This window comes from Pararge aegeria, chromosome 26 (genome assembly GCF_905163445.1).
Source record: "Pararge aegeria chromosome 26, ilParAegt1.1, whole genome shotgun sequence".
Lineage (NCBI taxonomy): Eukaryota > Metazoa > Arthropoda > Insecta > Lepidoptera > Nymphalidae > Pararge > Pararge aegeria.
In genome coordinates this window covers 4,437,844-4,465,546 of record NC_053205.1, presented here as the reverse complement: position 1 = coordinate 4,465,546, position 27,703 = coordinate 4,437,844, and the positions used below count along the sequence as shown (strand labels likewise).

At 36.4% G+C, this 27,703-nt stretch overlaps 1 protein-coding gene across 2 annotated transcripts in view; it reads left to right on the top strand.

The window, feature by feature from the left end:
• LOC120635481 (ATP-citrate synthase) overlaps nucleotides 1-27,703 on the top strand; it is an 83,177-nt gene that overhangs the window by 12,990 nt on the left and 42,484 nt on the right. Inside the window, exons 1-2 of one of the 2 annotated variants that reach the window (XM_039906505.1) lie at nucleotides 481-616; nucleotides 25,952-26,070. In XM_039906505.1, the coding sequence (XP_039762439.1) occupies nucleotides 26,021-26,070 (50 nt within the window). In that variant the 5' untranslated portion in view covers nucleotides 481-616; nucleotides 25,952-26,020. Of the gene's footprint in view, nucleotides 1-480; nucleotides 617-25,951; nucleotides 26,071-27,703 lie in introns of those variants that run through there. The other variant, XM_039906504.1, reaches the window with a different exon arrangement.

The following is a 27,703-nucleotide window of genomic DNA, read 5'->3' as shown; positions in this document are numbered from 1 at the left end:
TGCCCATGTCCATCTACAGAATGCAAACTATATATGGGCACTATTCTTTATCGCCAAAGCAAGCATCCTGGAAAATGATATTAAGTAGATACTTTATATGTACGTACTTTAAACTGCTATTTTTTTTCGTTATATGAAGTACCTAGTGCGCGATATACAGCTAACTTTTCAAAATATGTATATGGATCAACCCGTTGCCGACGCGACGCTTCAAGTCACAAAATACTATGGCACACGCCGTAACGTTCACATTTCTATGCTTTACTGTTTGTTAAGATGATTTTAGGCTTTAAACTCGGGGATTTTTTTTTCTAAATAAACCGAAAAGTCGCTGGCGAACGCCGGTTACTAAAAACGCCTTAGCTACAGAACGTCACTTGGTACTATCCGAACAATTACGTATCGTGACGTCAAACGTGTTGACTGGACTATCGGCTGACGGCTATCAGTCGCAACTCAGTTCTCCAGTAGAATTTCAGTTGACCGCTGGCATCCGCGAGCGTCGGTCGTGTGGTCGCCAACACAATAAATAATTCCGCGTGTGATGAAATCGTTCTGATAAAACTCCTATTGGATTTCGCATTGCTCTTCTGTAGCGGACGGACGTTGCACGGAAGTGAGTAGTTAATTTATTTTTAATTGTCTTACAGTTTAAATATGTAAGGTGGAAATAAGTTATGTTTCGGATATTGGGGGCGAGCGAAAGCCCCCGATTACGTATATATCGGATACACACGAAAGAGCCGAGTGTAGTTTTACTTTTAAATAAACTGTACGCTGGTACGCGAGCGTGTTTATTTAATATGGAAATTGATTCGTGGAAACTAGCGAACGGAATTTATAATTTTTGAATGAATTTTCGCGGCCTCGTCGCAACGTCCGCGTCAGGTGGCTACGGTGCATGTTTTTCAAAAATACCTTATACCGTATTTTTTTGCATCAACTTCTGAGGTTTTTAATTTTTCTTCTTGGAATTTTGTACGAAACCTCCGTTTTTTTTTACTATCGACTTCCCGGCGGTTTATATTTTTCTGCTTGGGATTTTGTAACGAACCTTTTTTTTTTTTTAAACTTTTTCTGCAGGGGATTTCGTGACAAAGTGGAAAAATCGAATGGTTAAGGTGCGAATTGGTGATATGCCCATCTGGTATTACTTTATTTCAGTAAATTAATTTACGATGTGTATATGAAGCAATGATACTTCGGCTTCTTTTCTCACTCTTAAGTTACGGGTGTTTTAAGTCATTAAAATATCAATTGCTTCAACGGTGAAGGAAAACATCGTGAGGAAACCCCTGTCTGAGAGTTGTCCATAATGTTTTCAAAGGTGTGTGGAGTCCACCAATCCGCACTGCAGTTGCACGGGCAAGAGACAAAAGTTATATACCCTCACACGGGATATAATTTACGTGTCCACCTGCTAAAGCCCGGAACATGGAGTATGAGAAGTTAACCTTAGAAGAAGTTAACTGTTTTTTATTTTTTGGATATTATTTGGATATTATTTCCACTTGTGTGCAAGTGCTCTAAGAGTTGATGAAGCTGTGGGAGAAGATTAATTTTTATCCTTTCCCCGGGGATATAATTGCCCCCTTCTCTTCTTCTTCTTGCCCGTGCTGGGCCACAGCGTGGCGGACTACGGCCAAAACCCTTTTCATTGTATGAGGAGACCCGTACCCTGTAGTGAGTCGGTAATGGGTTGATTCTTCTTCTTCTTAGTCGTTTCAGTCTTGACAGACTGGTCGTGGTCGTCATCTGGGTTTTGTGGCTCGCTTGACAATACTTCGCCACTCTTCTCTAACGGTTGCCTTTCTTGCGCATTCATGTAGAGGAGCCTCGATTGTGGCCTTCACTTGGTCCGTCCATCTCATCGGTGATCTTCCGCGTGCTCTGGTACCTTCTACTTTACCTTGAACCACAAGTCGCTCAATAGACACGTCATTACGCCTGGACACGTGACCGAAGAAACTAAGAATTCGCAGTTGAACTGCAGAAGAAAGGCGCTGTTTGATTCTGAGTTCGTCAAGAATTGATTCGTTGGTACGAAACATGTTCCAGGTCACTCTCAACATTCTCCTCCAGCACCACATCTCAAGAGCATCTATTCTTTTCTTCTCAGTCTCCCTCAGGGTCCACGTCTCCGAAGCGTAGAAAAATATGGGGAATATCAGTTATGGAAATGGGTTGATATCAAGTAATAAATTTTGTCGCGAATGCGAAGGAAAAAAATATATAAGTGCGCGAATTTCAAAGTAACGTTACAAGGTTAAAAGACTTCGAGGTCGAAGGTTCCGAACAAGTATTAGGTAGGTAGTAAGAAATTGCTTTTAATTTTCTTTTTAAATTTATAGTTTGTTTTATCTATCATACAAAATTACAAAAATAAAAGCCGCTTCTTAATCACGAAATTTTCCAGTGTTATAAATGTAATTTTTTTTTGCAAAGTATGTCCAATTTGCATAAGTTAAAACAATTTAATTTTTTTTTTGAAGTTATATATAACCGATTGAAGTGCTGGACATAGGTGTTTTGTAGGAAGTTCCACAATCTACGGTCCTGGGCTCTACACACAATCCACGCCACAATCTACGCTTGCTTCCAGCGGCTCCAAGCGACTCGTTTGATGTCGTCTGTCCACCTCGTTGGGGGCCGACTAACGCTGCGTTTACCTGTGCGGGGTCGCCATTCCAGCACCTTGGGACCCCGACGTCCATCCTTTCTTGCCACTTCAGCTTCGCGACTCGTCGAGCTATGTCGGTAACTCCGGTTCTTCTACGAATCTCCACATTTCTGATTCGATCGCGTAGAGATACTCCTAGCATAGCTCTCTCCATCGCCCGCTGAGTGACTCTGAGCCTTCTTATGAGGCCCATAGACCAAACCAAACCATAGACCAAACGTCTTATAAACCAAACTGTAATTTTCATTTTCCTAATTTCTTTTTTGTTTCTTTTTGTTATTTTTTTTTTTCGTGCCTATTAATAATGCGATGCAAAATCCTCAATAATGGAATATCCGGTCTTTTTACCTAAATGCTCGGCCAAACTGGCTGGGTATGTCTGCATCCCACCTGGTGGTAAGTGCGGATGCAGTCTGAGATGGTAGCGGAATAACCTGTTAGGGAGTATGGCAGTTACATTTAACCTATACCCATATTCGGTTTCTGCGCGATATCGTAATGGGACTATAAATCGCTTGGCGGCACGTCTTGGGGGTAACTTCCACCACACCAGACCAGACCAGACCAGACAAAATTCGGAAATAAATTCCCAAACCTCCCCTGCCGGGAACCGAACGCGGGACTTCCAGTAAAAAACCACAGCGATCATCGGTTAAGGATTATTAAACAGTTTACTCGCCAACAAACTGGGTAATCAGTTTGGCGAGAAAAATAATGTATGTAACATTTGTGCAACTTTTGATATAAAAAAAAAAAAAAAAGTTAGTATCTATGCCCCCTTAAAAATAAACTTTGTAAAATAGTTTCATACTTACGTAAGATTTGTATCCTTGTTTTACAGATAGGAAAAACAAAAGTAAAGAATATTTATTATGAATAATAGTTTTTACACAATTTTTTTTTAATTCTATCGTATATTTATATACCTTATTTTTAATTCTCAAAAATTTTAAATTATATATAAAGATGTATTCAAAATTTATAAACAAAAATTCACTCCTCCAAAGCAACAGGCGGTCATAGTGAGGAACCTCCTCACAATACGACCCGTTTCAAAGATTACTCCTGTATCCGACCCTTGATCCAAAAACCAAGCGAAAGCTTCTTAAGATGTTAGCCGAAGTCTTTCGCGAGACCATTAACTGAAACAACTATCGGAACAAAAACGATCGACTCAACACCACATGGCAGTTATCTCGTGAGCAAGGTATTTTGCTACTTTTTACTTTACAGCTTTCACCAGATTATCGTCATGTGGAATAGTAATGTCAACAGTTCTTCTTCTTTTGATTTATGGCTTTTCGTACATTATTGCACAGCGCGGCGTACTGATCGTTCGACTAGACTAGCACTATGTCAAAATACCTGTCATTGATATTTTTTTTATTAATATTTTTTGTCTCAGATCGACACACTCGATACACAATTTCAATCGCAAACTGTGGCCTCAGCTATATAAATTTTATTAGTGAGACGTGTACCGTTGAATCATTAATACATACCATATTAAACTCGGTTTCATTATTTTTGGTCCCATTATTATTCTATGGCGACACAGTCATTGTATATTACTCGAGTTAATAGTTCTAGTGTCGTCACATACTTCTAATGCTTACTGTCTCCCTGGTACCGATGCAATGAGCATTGATGATGACGTATACATAGCTCTATGTAAGCTTTGTGATCATCATACTCTTTTTTTTTTTTTTTTTTTCTCTTCTGGCTTTACAGAGATTAGCCAATGTCAGGTGTCCATATGATTAATAAAAGTTAGGGAAACTTAAAATATAAAACATCAGGATTAATCTACTTAACTATTTGGATAGGAAAAGGTTAGGGATTGATTCTACTTTATAAATATATTATACGATTTGTTCTATAGTTTGATATCATTTTTTTCTAGAAACAAAGATACAATTTTATAAACTTTATACGAATGGATATTTAATAAACAAATTATAGAGGTGGGAAATGGAATGTTTAATGATTCGAGATGAGCAAGAAAGGCAGAACGATCATACATAGGGCATGCAAAGAAAACATGGTTTCAGTCCCCATAATCATACTCATTATCAACCCAATATTGGTTAACGGTTTCCTCTCAGAATGAAAAGGGTTTTGACACCACTCATATAAACGCTTGCATTCTCCTACCAGTTACTGCCTCCCTGGTACCGATGCAATAAGCATTGACGTATATACATAGCTCTATGTTTACTCTGTGAGTGTGTATCATCATAAATCTGTTACCGGCCCACTGCAGGCCACGGGTGTCCACTCAGAATGAGGAAGGTTTTGACACAACTTTTACAAACGCCTACATACTCCTATTATTCACTGCCACCCTGGTACCGATGTAAGACGCATTATCGTCACACCTCCATGTGAACTCTAGACACATGATTAATCGTTATCATCAAACCATTACCCGAGCATTACGGGGCACGGGTCTCCTTTCAGAATGAGAAGGGTTTTACGCTACCATAGACGCGCTCTATACTCTTTATAGTCACTGCCTCCCTGGTACCTCAGTAGTAAACGATGACGTCAGAACTCTATGCAAACTCTAGATACATGATGAATCGTCATCATAATCATCATTACCGGTTCACTACACTTAGCCCACCACGCGGGCTAAGTGCGGATTGGTAGGCTTCACACGCCCTTGAGAACATTATGAAGAAATCTCAGGCATGCGGCATTTCTCACGATGTTTTCCTACACTGTTAAAGCAACTGTTTAAATAGAATAATAAGTATGATATGCCATAATTAGTAGTAGGAAAGTACTCCCTCCATGCTTAATTCTGCCGCTAAGCAGCATTGTTGTAATGCTGCGTTCCGGTCTTAAGGGTGTGGCATAATTACATGCACATGTTTAAAGGCGATGGGGTTCACTTTCCATCATATGGGCCATATTCTTTGTCCGTCAATTATAACTAAAAAAATGTCCTTAATTAAAAACGCACATAACTCCGAAAAGTTAAAAGGTGCGTGCCGGGAATCGAACCCGGGCCCATGATAGGTAAGCCGAGGCCTTACTCCTACTAGGCTATCAGCGCTTCACAGGTAGTGTAACTAAATAATACTTCTACCGTGCCAACAATGTTGATTTAATTTTCCTTCCAGTCATAAGAACTTTGACACGGCAATAACGTAACTAACCGGTTTAAGAGTTATTCGCAAAAGAGTCACAAACAAATAAAATTGGCGTGTCTGTCTGCGATTCGAAATAGCTGCCTCTTATTTAGATGCTGAGTGTACCATACTGAGGTTCAAACTCTGAGAGGAGATCTGTGGCTTGTAGTTGGCCGATATTGAGTTTAAGATTATGATATCTTTGTAAGTCTAAGAGACTTTGATACAATGTAACAAACCCCAAATTTGGGAATAAAAACTAGCATATATCACTCCCTGTTTAATCCTCTACCTACAAGTTAAAGTTCCATCAGAATCGGTTCAGACGGACGTACAAATATTATATAAATGTTTTTTCGGATTACGTTTAACTTAATACGAGGCAGTTTTTCACAACACAGACGTGCCCTTACTTTTTTTTGTTTGTATATCATTTGCAAATAACTTTAAACCGGTTGGTTACGTTATTGCTCGCGGTCAAAGTTCTACGAGTTAAGGCTGGAAGGAAAATTCAATCAATATTGTTCGCCCGGTAATGGTATTTTTAGGTTCAACGATAAGCGTTCTTAGAGCTTAGAGTACGTAAACACGATTGTAGAATGTTTTTTTTTATTGAATTAAAGACCACTGTCAATTAGTCCCGCTTCCCGTCAGGTGGTTAAGGGTGTTTTACTCGAAACGAACTGTCAATCCTTACAAAGTTTTTATATAAAGTGTTTTTTAAAATCTACTTTTATTGTTTATGTACCAAAAGCCGTGATAACAAATACTTGTTAATAAATCTATACTTAAGAGGATTGATTTTTTTTGTTCGCACTCAGTAGGCTCCGAAAGTACTGAACCGATTTTAACCATTGCTTCTGCAAAAGGAAGCAAAACTAAAGAAGAAAAGAAAAAGAAAATACAAAATTCTTGTAACTATTCCCTGAGGGTATGACCTTTACAGAATTAAGTTTACTAATGTTTTTTTTTTTCGAATAATGACGCATGATAATTTTGTAAATTGCAACAATGCATGTTCTAATCAATTTTTATATAAAAATAAAAATTAATAAATGAATATACAGTTGTCAGTTTTTAGTTGCGTCGTTCTACAAAGTGTAAATAAAATGATAATACGATATAAAACAATAACATGTTTTTGTCAAACATGCGCGGAAAAATTCAAATTACATTCGAAAAAAGATTACGCAAAACATCACATTTTCGCATAAACATAAAAAAACTCTCTTTCGAAAACTACTAAATTCATTATTGTTCGAAATTTAAACTGTATGTCTAAATCTATTTTTGTCTATCACGTTTTTTTTTAATTGCGAGTATTGTTTTTAAATTCTGGTCTTTTTTGTATTTTATTGTCAGGGAAAAGGACGTAAACGGACTTAAGAAAAAAATACGATGGGCGGGAAAACTAACAAAATACTAAAAACTGTTGTTATTTATATAATTAAATAATATATACAAACCATGCTTGATAACCTTTCACAACATTTTTTGTGATACAGTAAGGACTCACCTTTTTTTTTTTTTTTTTTTTTTGTTTTTTTTTTTTTATTTAGTTCGCAAAACTGACAATCAACTGCTTACTCTAATATAAACTATAGGACATTTGGCATGTGTATACAATTGTGCCTTCTCGATGCGAACATAGCATGCAAATCCGTTGGGTACATAAGGCTGCTGCAAACAGCTAGAAAAACTAATTTAGAATAATACAACAAAAAAAAAAAATATAAATTACTAAGAAAAGAAAAACAAAATATTGTGGAAATAAAATTACCTAAGCCATAACCCTTTTCTTAACTTAAGCTTAATACTAGGTATGTTATCGCTGAAGATATCTATACTATCACGAAAGCAATTTGCAAGAAATTGCATTCGATACATAGGACTATGATGGCCAAGATTAGTTCTGGTTTTTGGCAAGCAAAAAGTCTTACGGTTTTGGAGGCGGCTACTTTCACGTGGAACTACGAATTTTAAACGCTCAAGCAACTCAGGCGCATCAATTAGGCCTTTCATTAATTTTGCAAGAAAAATGACATCTGTAATCTTTCTACGCTCCTTCAGTAAAAACATTTTATAGAACTCAAGTCGCAAGTCGTATGTGTATAATTTCTTACAATTTAAATCCATGTATGACAAGTGATACAAGAATCTTCTTTGGATGCGTTCAATTTTATCTGAATGCACTTGATACCCTGGGCTCCATACCGTGCTACAATATTCAAGAATACTGCGAACAACACTGTTGAAGACAAGAATTGATAAACTGGGGTCTCTGAATATTTTCATTTGTCTGAAAACTAGTCCTGATATCTTAGATGCCTTTGAGGTTATGTGTTCTACGTGTTCGCGAAAACTTAGTGCAGAATCTATTATAACACCTAGATCCTTTATGAACGTGACTTCTTTAAGGGTAATATTATTACTCTTATAGACACCACTGAACGATGTTTTTTTCCTGGTGAACTTTATATGAAAACATTTTTCAATATTCAAGAACATGCCATTTCTAAGGCACCATGAATAAACGTTATCAATATCATTTTGCAAAATGTCTACATCAGCTTGGCTATTTATTGTTTTATAAATTTTCATATCATCTGCAAACATTTTAAATTTTGAATTCAAATTAAGTGCCAAATCGTTTATAAATATTAAAAAGAAGGTAGGACCTAGGTGTGAACCTTGAGGAACGCCCAACGGTATTACCTTAACAATATCACGACTGTTTCCGGTTTGTATAAACGAGTTCACCTTGGTTTGTGTCCACTACCCTTTCACCGGTACTGCTTCGGCTGACCCACAAAACGCTAACTAATGGAAGTGTAAGGACGAAAATAGGCAATGATCTCCTTGGCTGATAAGCTGCTGCCTCAGAATTAAGAACATACAGAAACCGTGTACACGACCAATACTAACAGTGCACTTTATCAGTACATTACAGTATTTATAATACGAATCCTGTTCATGGCACTAGTCTGCGTATGTGATATCCTAAATACACTTAGAACTAGTTGGGAGTCAGATACTCACCCACACTATAGCCAAATAAGGACCTTAATCAAAAATAAAATCAAAATTCAAAATTCATTTATTTCAAGTAGGCCTAATATAAGCACTTTTGAAACGTCAAGCCGGTCTGTTTGTAGTGACTCTACCACCGGTTCGGAAGGCAGATATATATTATAAAGGATAACGTAAACGCTAAAAAGCTTGGGTGTGAACAGTTGCTCTAACCAGGTAGCTTCTTAAATATTTTCAAATGACAATGTGAGATGGTAATAACAAAAAGAACACCCGGTAATGTTTGTGGGCTTCTTCTTATACCAGGGCGCGTTTGGAACCCTCGTAGTTTTAGTTTAATGTTTACGAATGTTATTATTGCCATCACTACTCACTGCTATGTTCACATTTTGTATATAATCAACGCATCAAAAGTGCCATCTATGTGCCTATTTGAATAAAGAAATATTTGAATTTGACTTTGAGTCTATGAAGGTAGCGGGCATACCTGTTAGGGGTATTGAAGTTATATTGAAACCATACCCATAACCATATTGATGCGCACAACCGAGATCCAAACATGAGTCATCGTCGTCGTCGTCGTCGTCGTTGGATGAATTTAAAACCCCACCAACATCTGCGGGGGATGTCAGTCCCCAGTCGGTTTCTACAGGACATCGTAACGGAACGCTAAATCGCTAAGCGGCGCGTCTTTGTCAGACCAGACCAGAATAAAACAGGTTTTTTAACACGATTTTATTAGCTTCACCTGTGTGTATGTTTGTATGTAACCGACCCCTTTGAGCACGATTTTGTCCCACTTTGAACGATCAGATTTGATTCAAACTTTGTAGACATGTCGAGGACCGATGACAATACACTAATCTAAGAAGATTATTCCACCATATTGACACCATGCACCCCACGCTTTTTTTTTACAATAATTTTGTTTTTTTTTATTCACACTTATTAATTTATATTTATTGAAATTGTATCTCATATCAATACAAACATCGCCATCTAGCCCCAAAGTAAGCGTAGCTTGAGTTATGGGTACTAAGATGACTTATGAATATTTATATGAATAATATGCTTAAATATTTATAACACACAAATAAACACCCAGACGTTGAAAAACATTCATGCACCTCACACAAACATTTTCCAGGTGTGGGAATCGAACCCACAGCCTTTGACTCAGAAAGCAGGTTCGCTGCCCACTGCGCCAATCGGCCGTCAAACACATTTGAGAACATTATGGAGAACTCTCAGGCATGCAGGTTTCCTCACGATGTTTCCTTCACCGTTGAAGGTGCGTGCCGGGATTCGAACTCGGTCCCCCGAAAGTGAAGTCGAAGTCCTACCCACTAGGCTATCACCGCTTCCACTTTTACTACTACGTACTACTAAATAATACTTTTGTAATAACTACTATCGTGTCAGTTTCATAGTTGATAATTGCTAACACTGGCACGCGATGCTATAAATCTGATTAAACATTGCTTAAAATAGTAAAAAGTTTTTATTAGCCAATCGATTAATGATTGGGTAATGACTGAAAAAAGTTACAATAGTAGGGTTTTGTAGGGTTTTTTATTTTATCTTAAACTAATATATAAAGCTGAAGAGTTTTGCATCGTTCCAGTCCATATAGGACTGAGGTGCATCGATAATGCAGTCGTATTTATATCAAAATACCCACCAACCCGAATGTCATGAACATTGGTTGTTAATCAAATATAATTTTAATTGTTTCTTGAAACTATTTACTCAAAATAACTATTCAATGAAATATCTGGCAAATATGAATTAATAGTTATCAAAAGTTTAATTATTTTGCCACTTTATAAATTTACTGCAGAACAGAACAAAACCTTTAAAAATAAACTAGCCACTCTCTCCACCGTGTATAAACTCCAGCGTGTATAAACGCAGCCAATAGATGTATACCAAAAACCTCAGCGAGCACCGCTGCGCCAGGGAGGTCGTCAAACGTATTCGAAATACCGCTTGTGACGGTTTAATCCCGTGTATGGACTCCTTATGGCCAAGGGTACAAATGTAGGTCAACAACCCAACGCGATAAAGGTGAGCGCGCATGACCCTGATCTTTCGACCTGATCGAGACCTGATCGAAATTTGATTGCGCACCGCTCCAGAATATCCTTGTTGATAATCCGATATCTGTCCCGGTTAAGTCGACTCTCTCCTATCTGGCCTGGTTTTATTTTTTAAAGTAATTTGGTTCGATTCCCAAGTAAAATGTTTGTGTGGTGAACATGAATTTTCAGTGTCTAGGCGTTTTATATGTTACATATTATAAGTAACCTTTGCATTCATATTCATAAAAATATTCATTCTTTAGGGCTAGATGGCGATGTGTGTATTGTCGTAGTATATTTGTTTAATTTATTATTTATTTATAAAGCAACGGCAACTAGGAACAGGAGAAATTTACCCCCGTTTAATATTACACTCACAGAATTAAGAACATCCATAAATCGTGTACACGACTAATGGATCATAAAAAACCACTCCACTTTAGTAGTATTTCCCAAACAGACGGTCAGTCACTTCATAGCATTTAGAAGTTGACAAGTAATTATTTTACCTCGAATGTTCTAATCGTTTAACATAAAATCGGAAAAAGTTTGTGAGTGAGCAAAATTCCGCGGGTGGAAAGTGAGAAGTTCGACGGCCGAGTGGCGCAGTAGGCAGCGACCCTGCTTTCTGAGTCTTAAGGTCGTGGGTTCGATTCCCACAACTGGAAAATGTTTGTGTGATTAACATGAATGTTTTTTTCAGTGTCTGGGTGTTTATTTGTATATTATAAGTATTTATGTGTATTATATTCATAAAAATATTCATCAGCTATCTTCGTGCCCGTAACACAAGCTACGCTTACTTTGGGGCTAGATGGCGATGTGTGTATTGTCGTAGTATATTTATTTATTATTTATAAAAGAATTAAAAAAAATTAAAAATATTCTAAGAGTAGGCAAAGCTGTGAGAGTAGGTAAAATTATATCCTGTCCATGCTAGCTGTGATCATGTGAAAAACCATCGCTTATAAACAAAACATCCACAATAGAACGTTCAACGAAAATGTGACTAAGTCGATGTCAAATATTTCTTTATTATTCGTCATCATCGTCATCATATCAACTCATTACCGGCCCACTGCAGGGCACGGGTCATCTCCCACAATGAGAAGGGGTTAAGGGCATAGTCCACCACGCTGGCCCAGTACGGATTGGTGGACTCCACACACCTTTGTGTACATTGTAAAGTACTCTCAGACACACAGATCGTTTCACGATGTTTGCGTTCACCGTTGAAGCCATTCATTTTATATGTTACTATCGTGTTGAAGTCTTGAAGCAAGTAATATTTTAAATATACTTAAAAACGTACATAACTTTGAAAAGTGCGTGCTGGGACTCGAACTCTGCCCCCCGATAGTGAAGTCCAAGTCCTACCCACTGAGCTATCACCGCTTAAAAAAACGTGAGTGTATTTGTATTTATGTATACACGTTAGAAGTTATTCTTTGGCGTAACGAGATAAAAATCTTTTTAAACATTTCAACTTTCGCCTTATTCTACGTTTAGTAACAACGATACTAACTATAGCACAAAGGTATTTAATACATTGAAAGTTTTATTATAGCTCATTATCTAGTTACCTAAATAAAGTTTATTTAAATATCACAAAAAAAAGTATTACTACATAATTAAAGAAATTAACATAATAAATATGATTAAATTTGAAATACTTATAGGGCAACCAAGTTTCTCTCAATGAATGAATGAATGAATACACTTGTATTGTACACCACATAGCAAATTTACAGAGATACAAATACAACAGTACAATAAGGTAGAACGTACAATTTGGCGGCCTTATCGCTAAATAGCGATCTCTTCCAGGCAACCAAAGGCATACAAGAAAATGTTATACGAAATAAGTAGGTGGTACAACAAACATAATTAAATATTAGGATTTAAAACTAAATTAACATAAAAAAAACATAAAACATAGTATATACTAAACATAACATATTAAAGATATGTACAAAAATATAAAATATATTCCATACATATATACAAACATATAAACATACAAATACGCTACTATAAAACTTAATTAAAAAGTAAATTAAAAAAAAAAAAAAAATTAAAGAACCCTCAAAACTATTAAAATTTGGGATTTTTGTAAAAATAAATCAATTAAATCACCGGAATGAGCCCGCAGACTTTGACAATTGAAAGTGTACACTGCCTTATAGGTAACTTCAAGGTGTCGGTTTTTTGTGACGGTGTGCGCGCGCATCGTAAAAATTTACTCGCATAATTTTTCCCTAATGCGCCAAAAGTAGTATAACTTCTATAGAATTGTCACATAGATGGCACTTTTGGTGAGCACATCACATAAAAAATATATAGGTACATTGTAGTTTCGTTAACTACATTCGTAAACTTAAAACTAAAGCTGTGTTCTATGTTGAAGTGTGTGACGGGTTTTTAGGGTTCCGCACTCAAAGGGTAAAACGGGACCCCATTACTAAGGGGGCGTCCATAAATTACGTCAGTTGTTTTTTTTTTTTCTGTGTGGGAGGGTGAGACACTATTAACCAGAGTCGTGAGAATTTATTAAACCCCACTCCCATCCCCCAATCTTACGTGATATTGGTTTTCTTAAACGCATTGTTATTGTAAAAAGACCGAAATAGTATAATTTTTTTGTTTCAATCAGGAAAAAATTGCGTGTTATTTGCCGAGACCCCCCCCCCCCCCCCTCTCCAATGTAAGATTAGATCAGATTTCACTCGAAACATCCCCCCAAACATCTCACGTATTTTATGAACGCCCCCTAAAACTCCGCTATCCGTCCGTCTGTCTGTCTATTGCATGAACACAATAATAGTATTTTTTTTACCGTTATAGCAACAGGTACTGAAAAATATAATAAAATGAATATTTAAAGGCGCTCTCATACAACAGACATGATTTTATAGATTTTATTTTATGTAGTACGGAAAACTGTGCGCTAGTCCGTCGCACACTTGGCCGGTTTTATTTTATCCCATTTATAAGGGGATCTTATAAAAGGTCAAGAATCTGTCTTTTCTTGTAGTTTTTGTTCGTGAAGATTTAGTGCTTCAAGAATCTTGAAACAAAATGGGTCGACTAGAGTAGGTACTTACCTTAAGAAGGATAGCCTAGGTGGTTAGGTTAGGGTTTGACGACCCCCCTGGCGCAGCGGTGGTATAATTTGGAGGTACCAGGTTCGATTCCCGGCAGAAGCAATTTAGAAATTTGTAATCTCTGAATTTTCTGTGGTCTGGTCTGGTGGGAGGCTTCGGCTGGGCTAGTTACCACCCTACCGAAAAAGAACTGCCGCTAAGTGACTTAGCGTTCCGGTACGATGTCGCGTAGAAACCGATTAGGGGTACTGCTTTAATATAACTGCCATACTCCCTAACAGATTAGCCCGCTACCATCTTAGACATTAATAACTTGTACTGTAGGGCTAACTTGTAGTGAAATAAAAAAAAAAAGTAGAAGAGTTCGAACCCCGGCGCGCACCGCTTACTCTTTTAAACATCAGTTGATATAACAGTGAAGAAAAACATTGTTAGGAAACCTGTATACCTGAGAGTTCTCCATAAAGCTATCATAGACGTGTCTTCTGATAACCTCCTATAACCACACATAGACAAATAAAAAACGGTACCTACTCTTATGTTTATAATGCGCCAGCTACCTTAACTAATGATGACGCGGTTCGGAACGCGCAGGTCGCTAGGTATCACGCGATTGCCACACCATCTTCCTCGGCCAATCACAGCGTTGCTGCGTGGTTCGATGTTTCGTGCCACAACGAGTTCCACGTTCGAATTCCGAAACTGTTTTTTTTGCGCCTCACAGAGAAAAAGTCTTTAACTTGTTAACTCTTTTTTTTTTTTGTGTATCTTATAACAAGAAGAATACTTATGAATATTAAAAAAAGAGGAAGGTCTCGATTCGGTTGTTTTTTGTTTTGGTGTAATTCTTGTAACACGAAAAATACTTATGTCTAAGTTTTATTTGTCATGTTTGTACCCCGGCGCACTTGCACAGAGTGAAAATCGTTCCTGATCCTTTTTGTATGGATCTGGGGAAGTATGGGGACTTAAACCATGTTTTCTTTGCATGCCCTTTGTATGATCGTTCTGCCTTTCTAGCTCATCTCGAATCATTAAACATTCCATTTCCCACCTCTATAATTTGTTTATTAAATATCCTTTCGTATAAAGTTTATAAAATTGTATCTTTGTTTCTAGAAAAAAATGATATCAAACTATAGAACAAATCGTATAATATATTTATAAAGTAGAATCAATCCCTATCCTTTTCCTATCCAAATAGTTAAGTAGATTAATCCTGATGTTTTATATTTTAAGTTTCCCTAACTGTTACATATGGACACCTGACATTGGCTAATCTCCGTAAAGCCAGAAGAGAAAAAAAAAAAAAAAGTTTTATTTTTAGTAGTTTTTAAAATAGAAGAAGGTCTTGATTCGGTTGTTATCTTTTTAGCGAAATTCTTTTAACAAGAAGAATACGTTTTATTTTTTAACGATTTTTAGAAAAAAAAAAAAGTGGGGTTCTTAATTCGGTTTTTGTTAATGTTTGTTATTTGATTGATTTTGAGGTCAAAGATTAAAATATTCCCAAGGAGGTTTGACTTCAGACAGGCGATCATTCGTAAAAGAATATGCGAAAAGAAAAACAAGTCAGTCTTCTTGTAGGGTCGAGGCCAACGTGCGTAAATACACGTGCGTAAATAAAACTGAAATTGATTAAATTGAATCAACGAATAAATAATTATTTTATTCCTTTATGCTTTTTAATCTTTTAATATTTTTTTTAATCTTTTTATATTATTTTTAATATGAATTTTTTTTTTAGTAATTTAAGGTGCTGAGCATACTTACCTAAATGTATTTGAAATAAATGTGGTATTCTGGTATAAACTACGAATAATCTACTCGTATGTACGTAGGATTACATGTATGATAAAAAAGCTTGAATTGCTCTAAATTCATAGTTAAACATTAACTCGACTGTGAGATGGTGATAATAAAAAAAAAACTGGCTAAGTTTGTTGTGGGCTCTTAGACCAGGGCGCGTTTGGAACCCTCCTAGCTTTAGTTTTAAGTTAACGAATGCAGTTATCAGTTATCACCATCACTAACACTAGTGTTGACATGTTAAATCTATTAACGCTTCATAAGTGCCTGTGATAAGGTCTACATGAATAAAACATTTTTGAATTTGAACTTGAATTTTGATATATTATTCTTGACTATAGGTTACACTACTCAGTTTTTTTTGTCATATGTGTAACCGAATTACGAAGTACTGTTTAAGGGTGCATAAGTATATTTCATAAGGGATCAAAAATCATAAGAAATAAATGCAAATGCAATGGAAGTTATAATATGGCGGCCTTATCGCTTCATAGCGATCTCTGCAAGACAATACCATGGCACTTGGTACAATAAATAATAACAACATAATATGTCTATATACAACGTGTAATAGAATTACGAAATAATGTTAAAAGTGCGCATTAGTATATTTCATAACCCTCTACAAATATTAAATCAAAGGAAGAAAATTTATTATATTGAAGATGAAGGACCGACACGCGCATAGTACCTACGCTACGCGACGCGTACCTTATAAAGTGACAGGAACCAACAGATAATTTTTATTAGTGTTTCTACCTACACTTGAGGAATTACCAATTTTATAAATTTGAAATGCATATAAACATTTTCGGAAACGACTGGATTTGAATCTGCGACTCTCTGGTAATCACGGCCTGAGCGCTTTCTCCAATTAAGCTACGGCTCTCCTACCGTCGATGCCGAAATTAGTATATGTCAAAGTCAAAGTCAAATATCTCCGTATTGACCTGGCAAGTAATCCTGTAAAGTTTGGTGACGATCGGAGCACTCCTGTTTTTGAACTGTCAAACACAGCTTTTATTTACTATGATGATAATTCTATTGTTGGGTGTACATGGGTGTAGATAATGATCTTCACCCGCTCGAGAAGAGAATAGAAGAGAATGAATACGTAGAGAAATAAATGATTTAATATATTATGAGACTTAAATTAAAAATTTAATGATGTAAGTTTATTGTTTAAATAAAACAAAGCAAAATCTAGCCCGGCGAAGCGGGCTGGGTACGCTTGTTATTTACAAAAAAAATATTCATCAGTCATCTTAGCACCCATAACACAAGCTACGCTTGCTTTGGGGCTAGATGGCGATGTGTGTATTGTAAAAAAAAAAAATGACGGCAGATATTAGAATAGCGTTAGTACCACCCAAGATGAGCTCTGTCACGATATGAAATTCAAAAAAATTCAAAATTCATTTATTTCAAGTAGGCCTAATATAAGCACTTTTGAAACGTCAAGTCTGTCTGTGTGTAGTGACTCTACCACCGGTTCGGAAGGCAGATTCTACCGAGAAGAAGCCGGCAAGAAACTCAGCAGTTGCTCTTTTCCAACATTAACAATTTACATTTTACATTTCAAAATTAATTTTTCTATCTTGTGAGAGATGATAGCGGAGCCGGATGCTTCCAAGCAACCTTGTCATTAAGAAATTCATCAATTGTATAATAACCTCGCTGTAATAAATGTGTTTTAACACATTCTTTAAACTTATGCATTGGTAGGTCCAAAATTACCTATGCTCTACGATTGTTATTGTAGTGCAGTTATTGTATATGTTAAACGCGATTATAGTACCTATAACACCTCCAGCACGTAGCACTTGACAAGTTTTTGTTTGATTACATATTTCACCTTTGCTCTCCGTTATATGTATAGAGATTATTATCATAAACTTGTATGACCTTGAAATACTCGTTACTTGTACAAGAATGTAAAGAAGTGAAACGTTACATTTTAACCAAGATTTAATACTGCCGTGTGGTGACGGACAGATCAGAATACAGTTATTATATTATCGACACTGCACTGTTCGAGTGAAATACACACGATGTGGCCTGGTTTAATGTCTCATCTAGTGTTGAGACTCCTGAGGTTTACTTTACACTAGCTGTTGCGCGTGGCTTCGTTCAAATTTTCTTGGTGTTTTATAAACAATGTAGGAACTGTTTGTTTTTCTGAAAACTAAAAAGAAAACGAAAAGGTGGGATACACTGTTGAAACATACACATACAACAATACAATTGATAAATATCAAAAATAAATAAACTAATATATAGTCAGAAAAGCACAGTAAATTAGCGTTTTTAAAAAATTTCGTAAATATTATTTTTGTACGAATCTTCGGAATTGTTAATATATTATGAAAATTAAGCTTAAATTGCTATACTCCGCGAACAGCAGGGGAATCTGTATGGTGTAATTTATAATTACTTCAGTCCGTATACTCCACACCAAACAGATCCTCGGCAATGTACCCTCTACGCACGTTTCTATCCAATATTCAGAATACAGTTGTCACCACGCCACCTCTTCCCGCGGTCTTTTGTTTTTAGCACTTTTAAATGGGACAAATTCCGTTTTACACAATTTTGGTGTAATATTTAATATTTTTTTTTTACAATTTCTGAATTATATCTGGTGTGGTCTGGTCTTTTTTCTGTGTATTACTGAGCATTGGCTCACTGGTGCACATCCAGCAGTTATCTTAAGGAATTTCAAAATGTCAAGTGTGTTCTTCAGAAGGACTGCAATTCATGGTGGGTCCTTAATTTTTGTACACAATAATATAACTTGTAAGGAGCGAAAAGACATAGTTAGTCTTTCTGTTGAACGCACTGTAGAACTATCTTGTGTGGAGCTGGAGCGATTTATAATAGTGTGTGTATATCGTCCCCCCTCAGGTGATTTTAGCCTTTTTGAGGATGTAATGGAAGATGTGCTTAAGCGATTGTCTGTATCCACAAAAAAAGCAATAGTATGCGGGGATTTTAATGTTGATATTTTACTTAGTAATGCAACTACGACTAGGTTGCTAAACTTATTTAAATGTTTTAATTTAAATTATGCTTTTAGTGAACCTACTAGAATCACAGCAACCTCAGCATCGTGTTTAGATAATATTTTTCACAACTGTGAGATCTTAGGTAAATCGATAATAACCAACTTAAGATCAGATCATTGTGGCCAACAAATTACTGTTTTGAATAATATAAACAAAGATAAACATATCGTCAAGTGTAGGCCGATAACTAAGAGCAAATTGACGCGATTCAAAGGTGAAATATCATCCAAAATTCCTGCCCTTGTCTTTAAGAACGGTCATCCTGACAGCATTTATGGTACGCTCTTTAATATTATAGAAAATGAATTTAACAAAATATTCAATTTCAAACATATAGATTTCAATAAAAAAATAAAGTTTAGCGATTGGGCAACTATTGGCATATACAAAAGTAGAGATAATTTGTATGAGCTCTATGGTGAAAAACAATATAACCATACTCCAGCTTTCCTACAACACGTAAAAATGTACTCTAAAACGTTTAAGAACGTTTGCTTTCATGCTAAGTCGCTATACTTTAAGGATCAAATCATAAAATCGGATAACAAAGTACAAACAACCTGGAAAATTGTTAATAATGAAACTGGGAAAGCTAAATCTCGCAACGTAAACTTTGAATTAATTATTAATGATAATAAAGTTACCGCTGACAGTGAGGTTGCAAGTACCTTTGAAAACTTTTTTCAGAGTGTTCCTATTTTGTTGACTGATTCACTTAATTCTTCACCTACTGCAGCTCAGAGTTTATTGAGGAACAACGTTAATGAGTGCAACGTTTTATTTAATTTTAAACATATATCTGCATATGATATAATAAAGAATTTTAAGTTGTTGAAACAGAAAAAAACCGGTGATTTATGGGGTATGTCTGTAATGGTAATATCTAACATTATAGACGTTATTGCCCCTTACTTAGCCATACTTTTTAATGAATGTGTTGATAGAGGTACTTTTCCAAATTTAATGAAACATAGTAAACTTATACCTCTATTTAAATCTGGCAATAAAAACGACATTAACAATTACAGACCCATTTCAATCTTACCAGCTCTTAGTAAGGTCTTTGAAAAAATTATATTAAATCAACTTTTGATTCACTTCAATGTAAATAACTTACTACATCCGGAGCAGTACGGTTTTACTAAAGGTCGTAGCACCACGGATGCAGGCGCTAAACTTTTAAAACATGTGTACGATGCCTGGGAACGTTCGCAGAATGCCATTGGTGTTTTTTGTGATCTATCCAAAGCATTCGATTGTGTCGATCATAAAACCTTGCTTCTTAAACTAGCCCATTATGGTATCAAAAACGTTGCACTAAATTTGGTTGCCTCTTATCTCAGTGACAGAACCCAAAGGGTTTGCATAAAAGACATTAAGTCGCAGGGGTCGGCTACGTCAATGGGTGTCCCACAGGGTTCAATCTTGGGTCCCTTTCTATTTTTGGTGTATATAAATGATCTACCACACCATGTCAGTGAAACCTGTGACATTGTACTGTTTGCTGATGATACATCTCTAATTTTTAAAACTGATAGAGGTAGAGACAACTCTGACGATGTAAGCCGTGCTATGTCGCATGTGTCGCACTGGTTTACTGTCAATAATTTACTTTTAAATGCAAAAAAAACTAAGTGTGTGGAATTTATTTTACCAAATGTAAAGAAAGTTAATAAAAATATAATAATAAATGGAGAATCACTAAAAATGGAAGATTCCACAGTTTTTCTGGGCATGACCTTGGATTGTAAGCTTCAGTGGGGTACCCATATAGATACACTAGCAGGTAAACTAAGCTCGGCTGCCTACGCCGTCAGGAAAATTAGACAGATTACTGACGTAGAAACAGCAAGACTTGTTTACTTCGCGTACTTTCATAGTGTGATGTCTTACGGGATCTTATTATGGGGCAAAGCTGCTGATATTGAAACTATATTCATATTGCAGAAAAGAGCTGTACGGTCAATATATAAACTTAAATCACGTGAATCCCTCCGTGAAAAATTTAAAGAAATTGGTATACTTACGGTAGCCTCACAATACATTTATAACAATATAGTATTTGTAAGACAACATATTAGTCTTTATAAACAAAAAGTGGATATAAACAGTCGACTTACAAGAAATGGTCATAAATTAGTGACATCTGCATATCGTCTGCGAAAGGTGCAGAAGTCATTTGTGGGATTGAGTATACGCTTTTATAATATGATTCCTAAGGTAATTTTGGACCTACCAATCCATAAGTTTAAAGAATGTGTTAAAACACATTTATTACAGCGAGGTTATTATACAATTGATGAGTTTCTTAATGACAAGGTTGCTTGGAAGCATCCGGCTCCGCTTTCATCTCTCACAAGATAGAAAAATGAATGTTAAAATATAAAATGTAAATTTTTGATGTTGGAAAAGAGCAACTGCTGAGTTTCTTGCCGGCTTCTTCTCGGTAGAATCTGCCTTCCGAACCGGTGGTAGAGTCACTACACACGGACAGACTTGACGTTTCAAAAGTGCTTGTATTAGGCCTACTTGAAATAAATGAATTTTGAATTTTGAATTTTGAATTTTGAATTTTGAACATAACAAACAAAGAAAATCTTCAACGTATAGCCATTAACGGCCCACCAGGGCACGGGATCCCATAGTGGAAAGAATTTAGGCCGTAGTCCAACACGCTGGCCCAGTGCGGTTTGGTAGACTTCACATGCCGTTGAGAACATTACGTAGAACTCTCAGGCATGCAGGTTAACCTCACGATGTTTTCCCTCACCGTTTAAAACAAGGGTTATTTATATTGCTTAAATTAAAACGCACATAACTCCGAAAAGTCAGTGGTGCGTGCCCTTTGGTCTCCACGAAACTCACTAGTCTATCACTGCTTCAAATCCGTTGCGTAGTTTAGATCTCAGCGTACAAACAGCTGGAGCGACTTTGTTTTATGGACGGCCGATTGCCGCAGTGGGCAGCGACCCTGCTTTCTGAGTCCAAGGCCGTGCGTTCGATTCCCACAACTGAAAATTGTGTGATGAGCATGAATGTATTTCAGTGTCTGGGTGTTTATATGTATATTAAAAGTATTTGAATGAATTAATGAATGAATGAATACACTTTTACTGTACACTAAAGAAAAAAAGTAGTTACAAAGATATAAAAACAGAGCAAGAGAGTACAATTTTTTGTATGTTATTCACAAAAATATTCATCAGTCATCTAAGCACCCATAACACAAGCTAAGCTTACTTTGGGGCTAGGTGACGATGTGTGTATTGTCGAAGTATATTTATTTATATTACGTAAATAAGTTAGGATGAAGGTGTATGAACCAAAGCAAAGACCTCCACAATTTGACCCCGCAAGGCCTACTCTGTGACGTTACCATGTGGATTCGGCAACGCAGGTCATTGCCCCGCTCGGACGTTTACCTACAAATTATACTTAATTGTTATTTACTATTCAAAAATGGGCAATTGTTTTATGTTATAAGCAATTAATATATCACTTGCTTCGACGGTGAAGGAAAACATCGTGAGGAAACCTGCATGCCCGAGAGTTCTACATGAAGTTCTCAAAGATGTGTGGAGTTTACTAATCCGCACTGGGCCAGCGTGGTGGACTACGGCCTTGACCCCTTCTCATTGTGGGAGGAGACCCGTGCTCTGTAGTGGGCTGGTAATGGGTTGATATGATGATGAAATAAGATCCATTTTACACCGATGTACAACTGTTTCCATACTCGAAAACGACTTGTCGATTGCGAGCAAGTCTTGTGACTTGTGCTAATCTCTACTCTCTCTATGCTCGTTCCTTCATCACTGAAGATCGTGGTCCTGGTGAGATCTCAACTTCGCGTTGGAAAACTGTCTCCATCGACTTCTGTTGGAGGCCATTTTTGCGATTTAACAGAAGCGGTCTGAATTTGATTTTTTCAGCTGGTCTGCCCATCTTGTTGGGGACCGGCCTCTAGGTCTTTTGCCTTCGGTGTTGCCCGTAACTATATTTTTTTCCAGGCTATCATTCCCCCGCCGCACGAAATAGGAAAGCAAACGTTGCTAACATATAGACGAAAGTCGAACACTAACTCCTAGCTGCGCCAGGATAGACACGTGTGCTAATACTACTGCTAAAATTCCTCTCGTAATTTCAAAAGGTTGAAGCGAACCAGCTGTTTGTACGCTTAGATTCAAAGCAAAGGCCTTTAGTTTGACCCCACAAGGCCTATTTTGAGGTGTTACCATGTGATATCGGCAAAGCAGTTCATTAGGTTGATATGATGATGGTTATTTATTTCCAATAATAACTATTAAATTCACAAAGACAATTATTAGGAATACTAATCACAGCGACAACAGAGCAACTGACTCTTTCTCGCTCGGGTACACTCGGCGGTCCCGAGTTCACCCGATCGAGCCTTTCTACACAGAGCGTGACGACTGACGGTTCAGTCTAACTTACTACCTACCTACCTTAAAATTTTGTTCGCCAAACGATTTCAATTTAAAAAAAAAACTTATCTTCTCGTTCTCGGACTGTCTCGGGATGTCACGCCGAGAATTTGTATGAATACTTGAATAAAGCATCAAACAAATTGTGAAAGCGCACAACTTTCACTTTTTGTTTGCATTTAATTTTACTGCTTGCCTATTTTTTTTTAATGCCTTTGTTTAAATTTAATACTATCTATACAAATATTATGCAGAGGAAAGATTTTTCTGTTTTTAAATTATTTCTTTTTCCGTTACAAGTTAAACTTTGTATGCAATCACACCTGCACTAGCTAGCATGGAGACAATTATCTATCCGGGGAAAGGATATAAAGTTATCTTCTCCCACAGCTTTATCAACTCTCAGAGCATTGGAGCACAATGTTAATAATATTCAAATAATATATGTGTAATAATAAATAAGTATCTAAATACTTGGACCTTGCTCACGAGATTACCGCCATGTGGAATGTTGATTCGACCGTTGTTGTTCCGATCGTCGTTTCAGTCAATGAATCGAATCACATCTTAAGAAGCTTTCGCTTGGTTGTTTGATCAAGGGTCGGATACAGAAGGCACTAGTCCTTGAAACAGCGCGTAGTGTGAGGAGGTTCCTCACTCTGGAGCCCTGACCACCGGTTGCTTGGGCATTCAAAAGCCCCGCAAGCGGAGGTTGGAAGTTTTTTTTTTTATAAATTTTTAATAGTGTTTTTTAATTTATTTTTAAGCATTGTTAATAATTAAAAAAAAAAATAATAATAATAATAAATGATAAAAACGGGGGTAAACTCCACCTATTCCATATTCCCGTGCTTTAGCCAGATGGTCACGTTAAATATCCATGTTACCTATGCAGTGACATAGCCGCAGCTCGCGTCAGCAGTTGACCGTCGATATGATTTTGATGCGGTGGTGCTTCAAAACTACCCACTTACAATTTACAATTTATTTATTGTGCGCTCGAAGATGCAATTTTATATAATTACTTCTCTATTTGTAAATTAGTATGAAGTTTCCATTTAAGTGGACATTCCTTTATGGAACTATAAATATCTTAAACCAGAAACCAGTAATATATCCCTTGTCATGGGATATAATCGGAGGATATAATTTTTGTCTCCTGCCCGCTGCCAGCCCAGCTAGGTAGACTAACCTGTTTGGGAGTAGGGTAGCTATATTATTTATTTCTCAAATCGTCATCGTATCGGAACGCGTAATCGATTGGCAGTGGTAACTAGCCACGACTTAACTGACACGCCTCTCACCATAACATACAACAAAATTCAGATGTTTTAAACACATTTGCTTCTGCCGGAATTGAACCAAGAACTTTAAAACCACACAGAGCTTACCGCTGCACAAGAGAGGTATGTTTGTTTATATGGTGAAGTTTCGTACCTGTACAATCGCGTGACAGTTCGATTAGAATAGTGCCAATCTTATTTCCAATTATTGTATATATCTATATATATTTATATATATAAGAAAGTCGTGTTAGTTACACTACTTATAACTCAAGAACGGCTGTACCGATATGACTGAAAATTGGTAGGTGGGTAGCTTAGAGCCAGGAGGCGGACATAGGATACTGTTTATCCCGTTCGACAGCGTTCCCGTCTGAGTTGACATAAAAAGACAGTTACACCATTTATAACTCAAGAACGGCTGGACCAATTTTTATGATATTTGATTTTTTGGATTCCTCTTAGACCGGAATAGGATAATAAGTATTAAAATAATAACATTCATAAAAAAAAATATGATGCGCGGTACGAAGTTCGCCGGGACAGCTAGTATATTTATAAAAGAGAAAGTGTGTGGGTATGTTCCGTATAGGCTCCGAAACGGCTGGACCGATTTCAATGAAACTTTCAGGGAGTCTCCGGATTGACCTGGCGAGTAATCCTCTAAAGTTTGGTGACGATCGGAGCACTCCTATTTTTGAACTGTCAAACTGTCAAATACAGCTTTTATGTACTATGATGATATTCTATTGTTGGGTGTACATGGGTGTAGATAATGATCTTCACCCGCTCGAGAAGAGAATGAATACGGAGAGAAATAAATGATTTAATATATTATGAGACTTGAATTAAAAATTTAATGATGTAAGTTTATTGTTTAAGTAAAATAAAGCAAAATCTTGCACGGTGAAGCGGGCTGGGTGGGGAAGTAATAAACTAGATGGCGCTCTTTTGATTCCACACAAAAAAGCAGAAGAATATGATAATATTGATAGTGATGATTGAGCGGTGGTAGCCTAGTCGGCGAGTCGAGCTTTCTTCTTTTCTTTTCTTTGTTCCTACTTTTTTCTTCTTTTCTTTTGTTTTCTTAGTTCTTAGTTTACAATTAAATATCACTTTTTTTTAAACGGTGAAGCAAAACATCGTAAGGAAACCTGCATGTCTGAAAGTTCGCCATAACGTTCTCAAAGGCGTGTGTAGTCCACCAATCCGCACTTTGCCAGCGTGTTGGACTACGGTCTAAACCCTTCTCATTCTCAGAGGATGTGTTGAAATGATAAAGATAGTGATGTGACGATGATTGTTTCTTCTTTGTTACAGATCAAACACAGCGGCTCTATGACGCGACGCCTGCGCTAGATATAGACAGTACACACACAAACATACAGGATGTCGTCGAAGGCTATACACGAGGCGACCGGCAAAGACCTGATAAACAGGTAGACATTTAGTTTATTTACTCTTAGTTGATGTAAATTAAAATGTCTTATGTAACCGTTTGAGCTGTATTTATGGTATTTGGGATCTAGTTAATAAAGTCAAAGTCAAAGTCAAATATTTCTTTATTCAAATAGGCACATAGATGGCACTTTTGATGCGTTATTATATACAAAATGTGTACATAGCAGTGAGTAGCGATGGCGATAACTACAATCGTAAACTTAAAACTAAAGCTACGAGGGTTCCAATCGCGCCCTGGTCTAAGAAGAAGCCCACAACAAACTTAGCTGGGTGTTCTTTTTGTTATCACCATCTCACATTGTCATTAGAAAATATTTAAGAAGCAACCTGGTTAGAGCAATTGTTTACACCCAAGCTTTTTTATCGTTTACGTAATCCTTTATACTTTAATAGGACTTTTCGCTTAATACAAACTATGAACTTCTTTAGTGACATCCCCAAGATATCAACCGGTAATTTATTGTAAAATTGTATACAATTTCCTTTAAATGAATTGCTTATTTTGTGTAGTCTAGTGTACTGCACTGCAAGTTTATTTTTCCTTCTAACGTTCAAATTATTGCAGTCACATTTTCTTTTAAATTTTGATATATTTTTGTGAACATACATTAAATTTTCAAATATGTATTGGCTATAGAGTGCCATTATTTCAACATCTTTAAATTTATCTTTCAATGACTCTCTCGGACCCATTTTATAGATCGCACGAACAGCCTTCTTCTGCAGCACGAAAATAGTACCAATATCAGCAGCATTACCCCATAGTAAAATTCCATATGACATAATGCTGTGAAAGTAACTAAAATAGACTAGCCTAGCAGTTTCTATGTCTGTCAGGTGGCGTATCTTCTTTACTGCATAGGCAGCAGAACTAAGCCTGGTCGATAAATTACTTACATGAGGGCCCCATTGAAGTTTAGCATCTAACGTTATTCCTAGAAATACTGTTGTATCCACCGGATTCAATTCCTCATTATTAAGTAGTATAGTGGTTTTTACATGTTTAACATTTGGTAATGTGAATTTTATGCACTTAGTTTTATTTTCATTTAAAACCAAATTATTAGCTTCAAACCATTGTACTACTTTAGCGAGATAGAGAGAGCAATATCTGGTGAAGAGTTCAATGATTTAGTGGTGGAGATAGGAATGTTAGTAAAAAAGATTTCAAAAGCAGTAGCCACCTCGAAATCAGATGTTAAGTCTTTAATACAAATTCGAATTTCGAAATTTCTTTATTCATGTCGGCCTATCACAGGCACTTATGAAGCGTTCACACGTGTGTCAAAAATTCAAAATTCATTTATTTCAAGTAGGCCTAATACAAGCACTTTTGAAACGTCAAGTGTGTGTGTGTTTACATAATTGTTATGGGACGGTCATAACTTCTTTCGCCAACTTAAATCTAAAGCTACTAGTGGATTCAACCAAACAAACTCTTTTGCTTTATACTGCTTTATAATATTATTTATTTATTTATTGAGAATACTTTATTGCACAAACTTAGAAACAATACAAGAAACACACAAGAAAAGAAAAAAAAAAAAAAAATATATATATATATATGTTATTTTATATAATAAACAAATGTATGTACCTCATAGTAATACA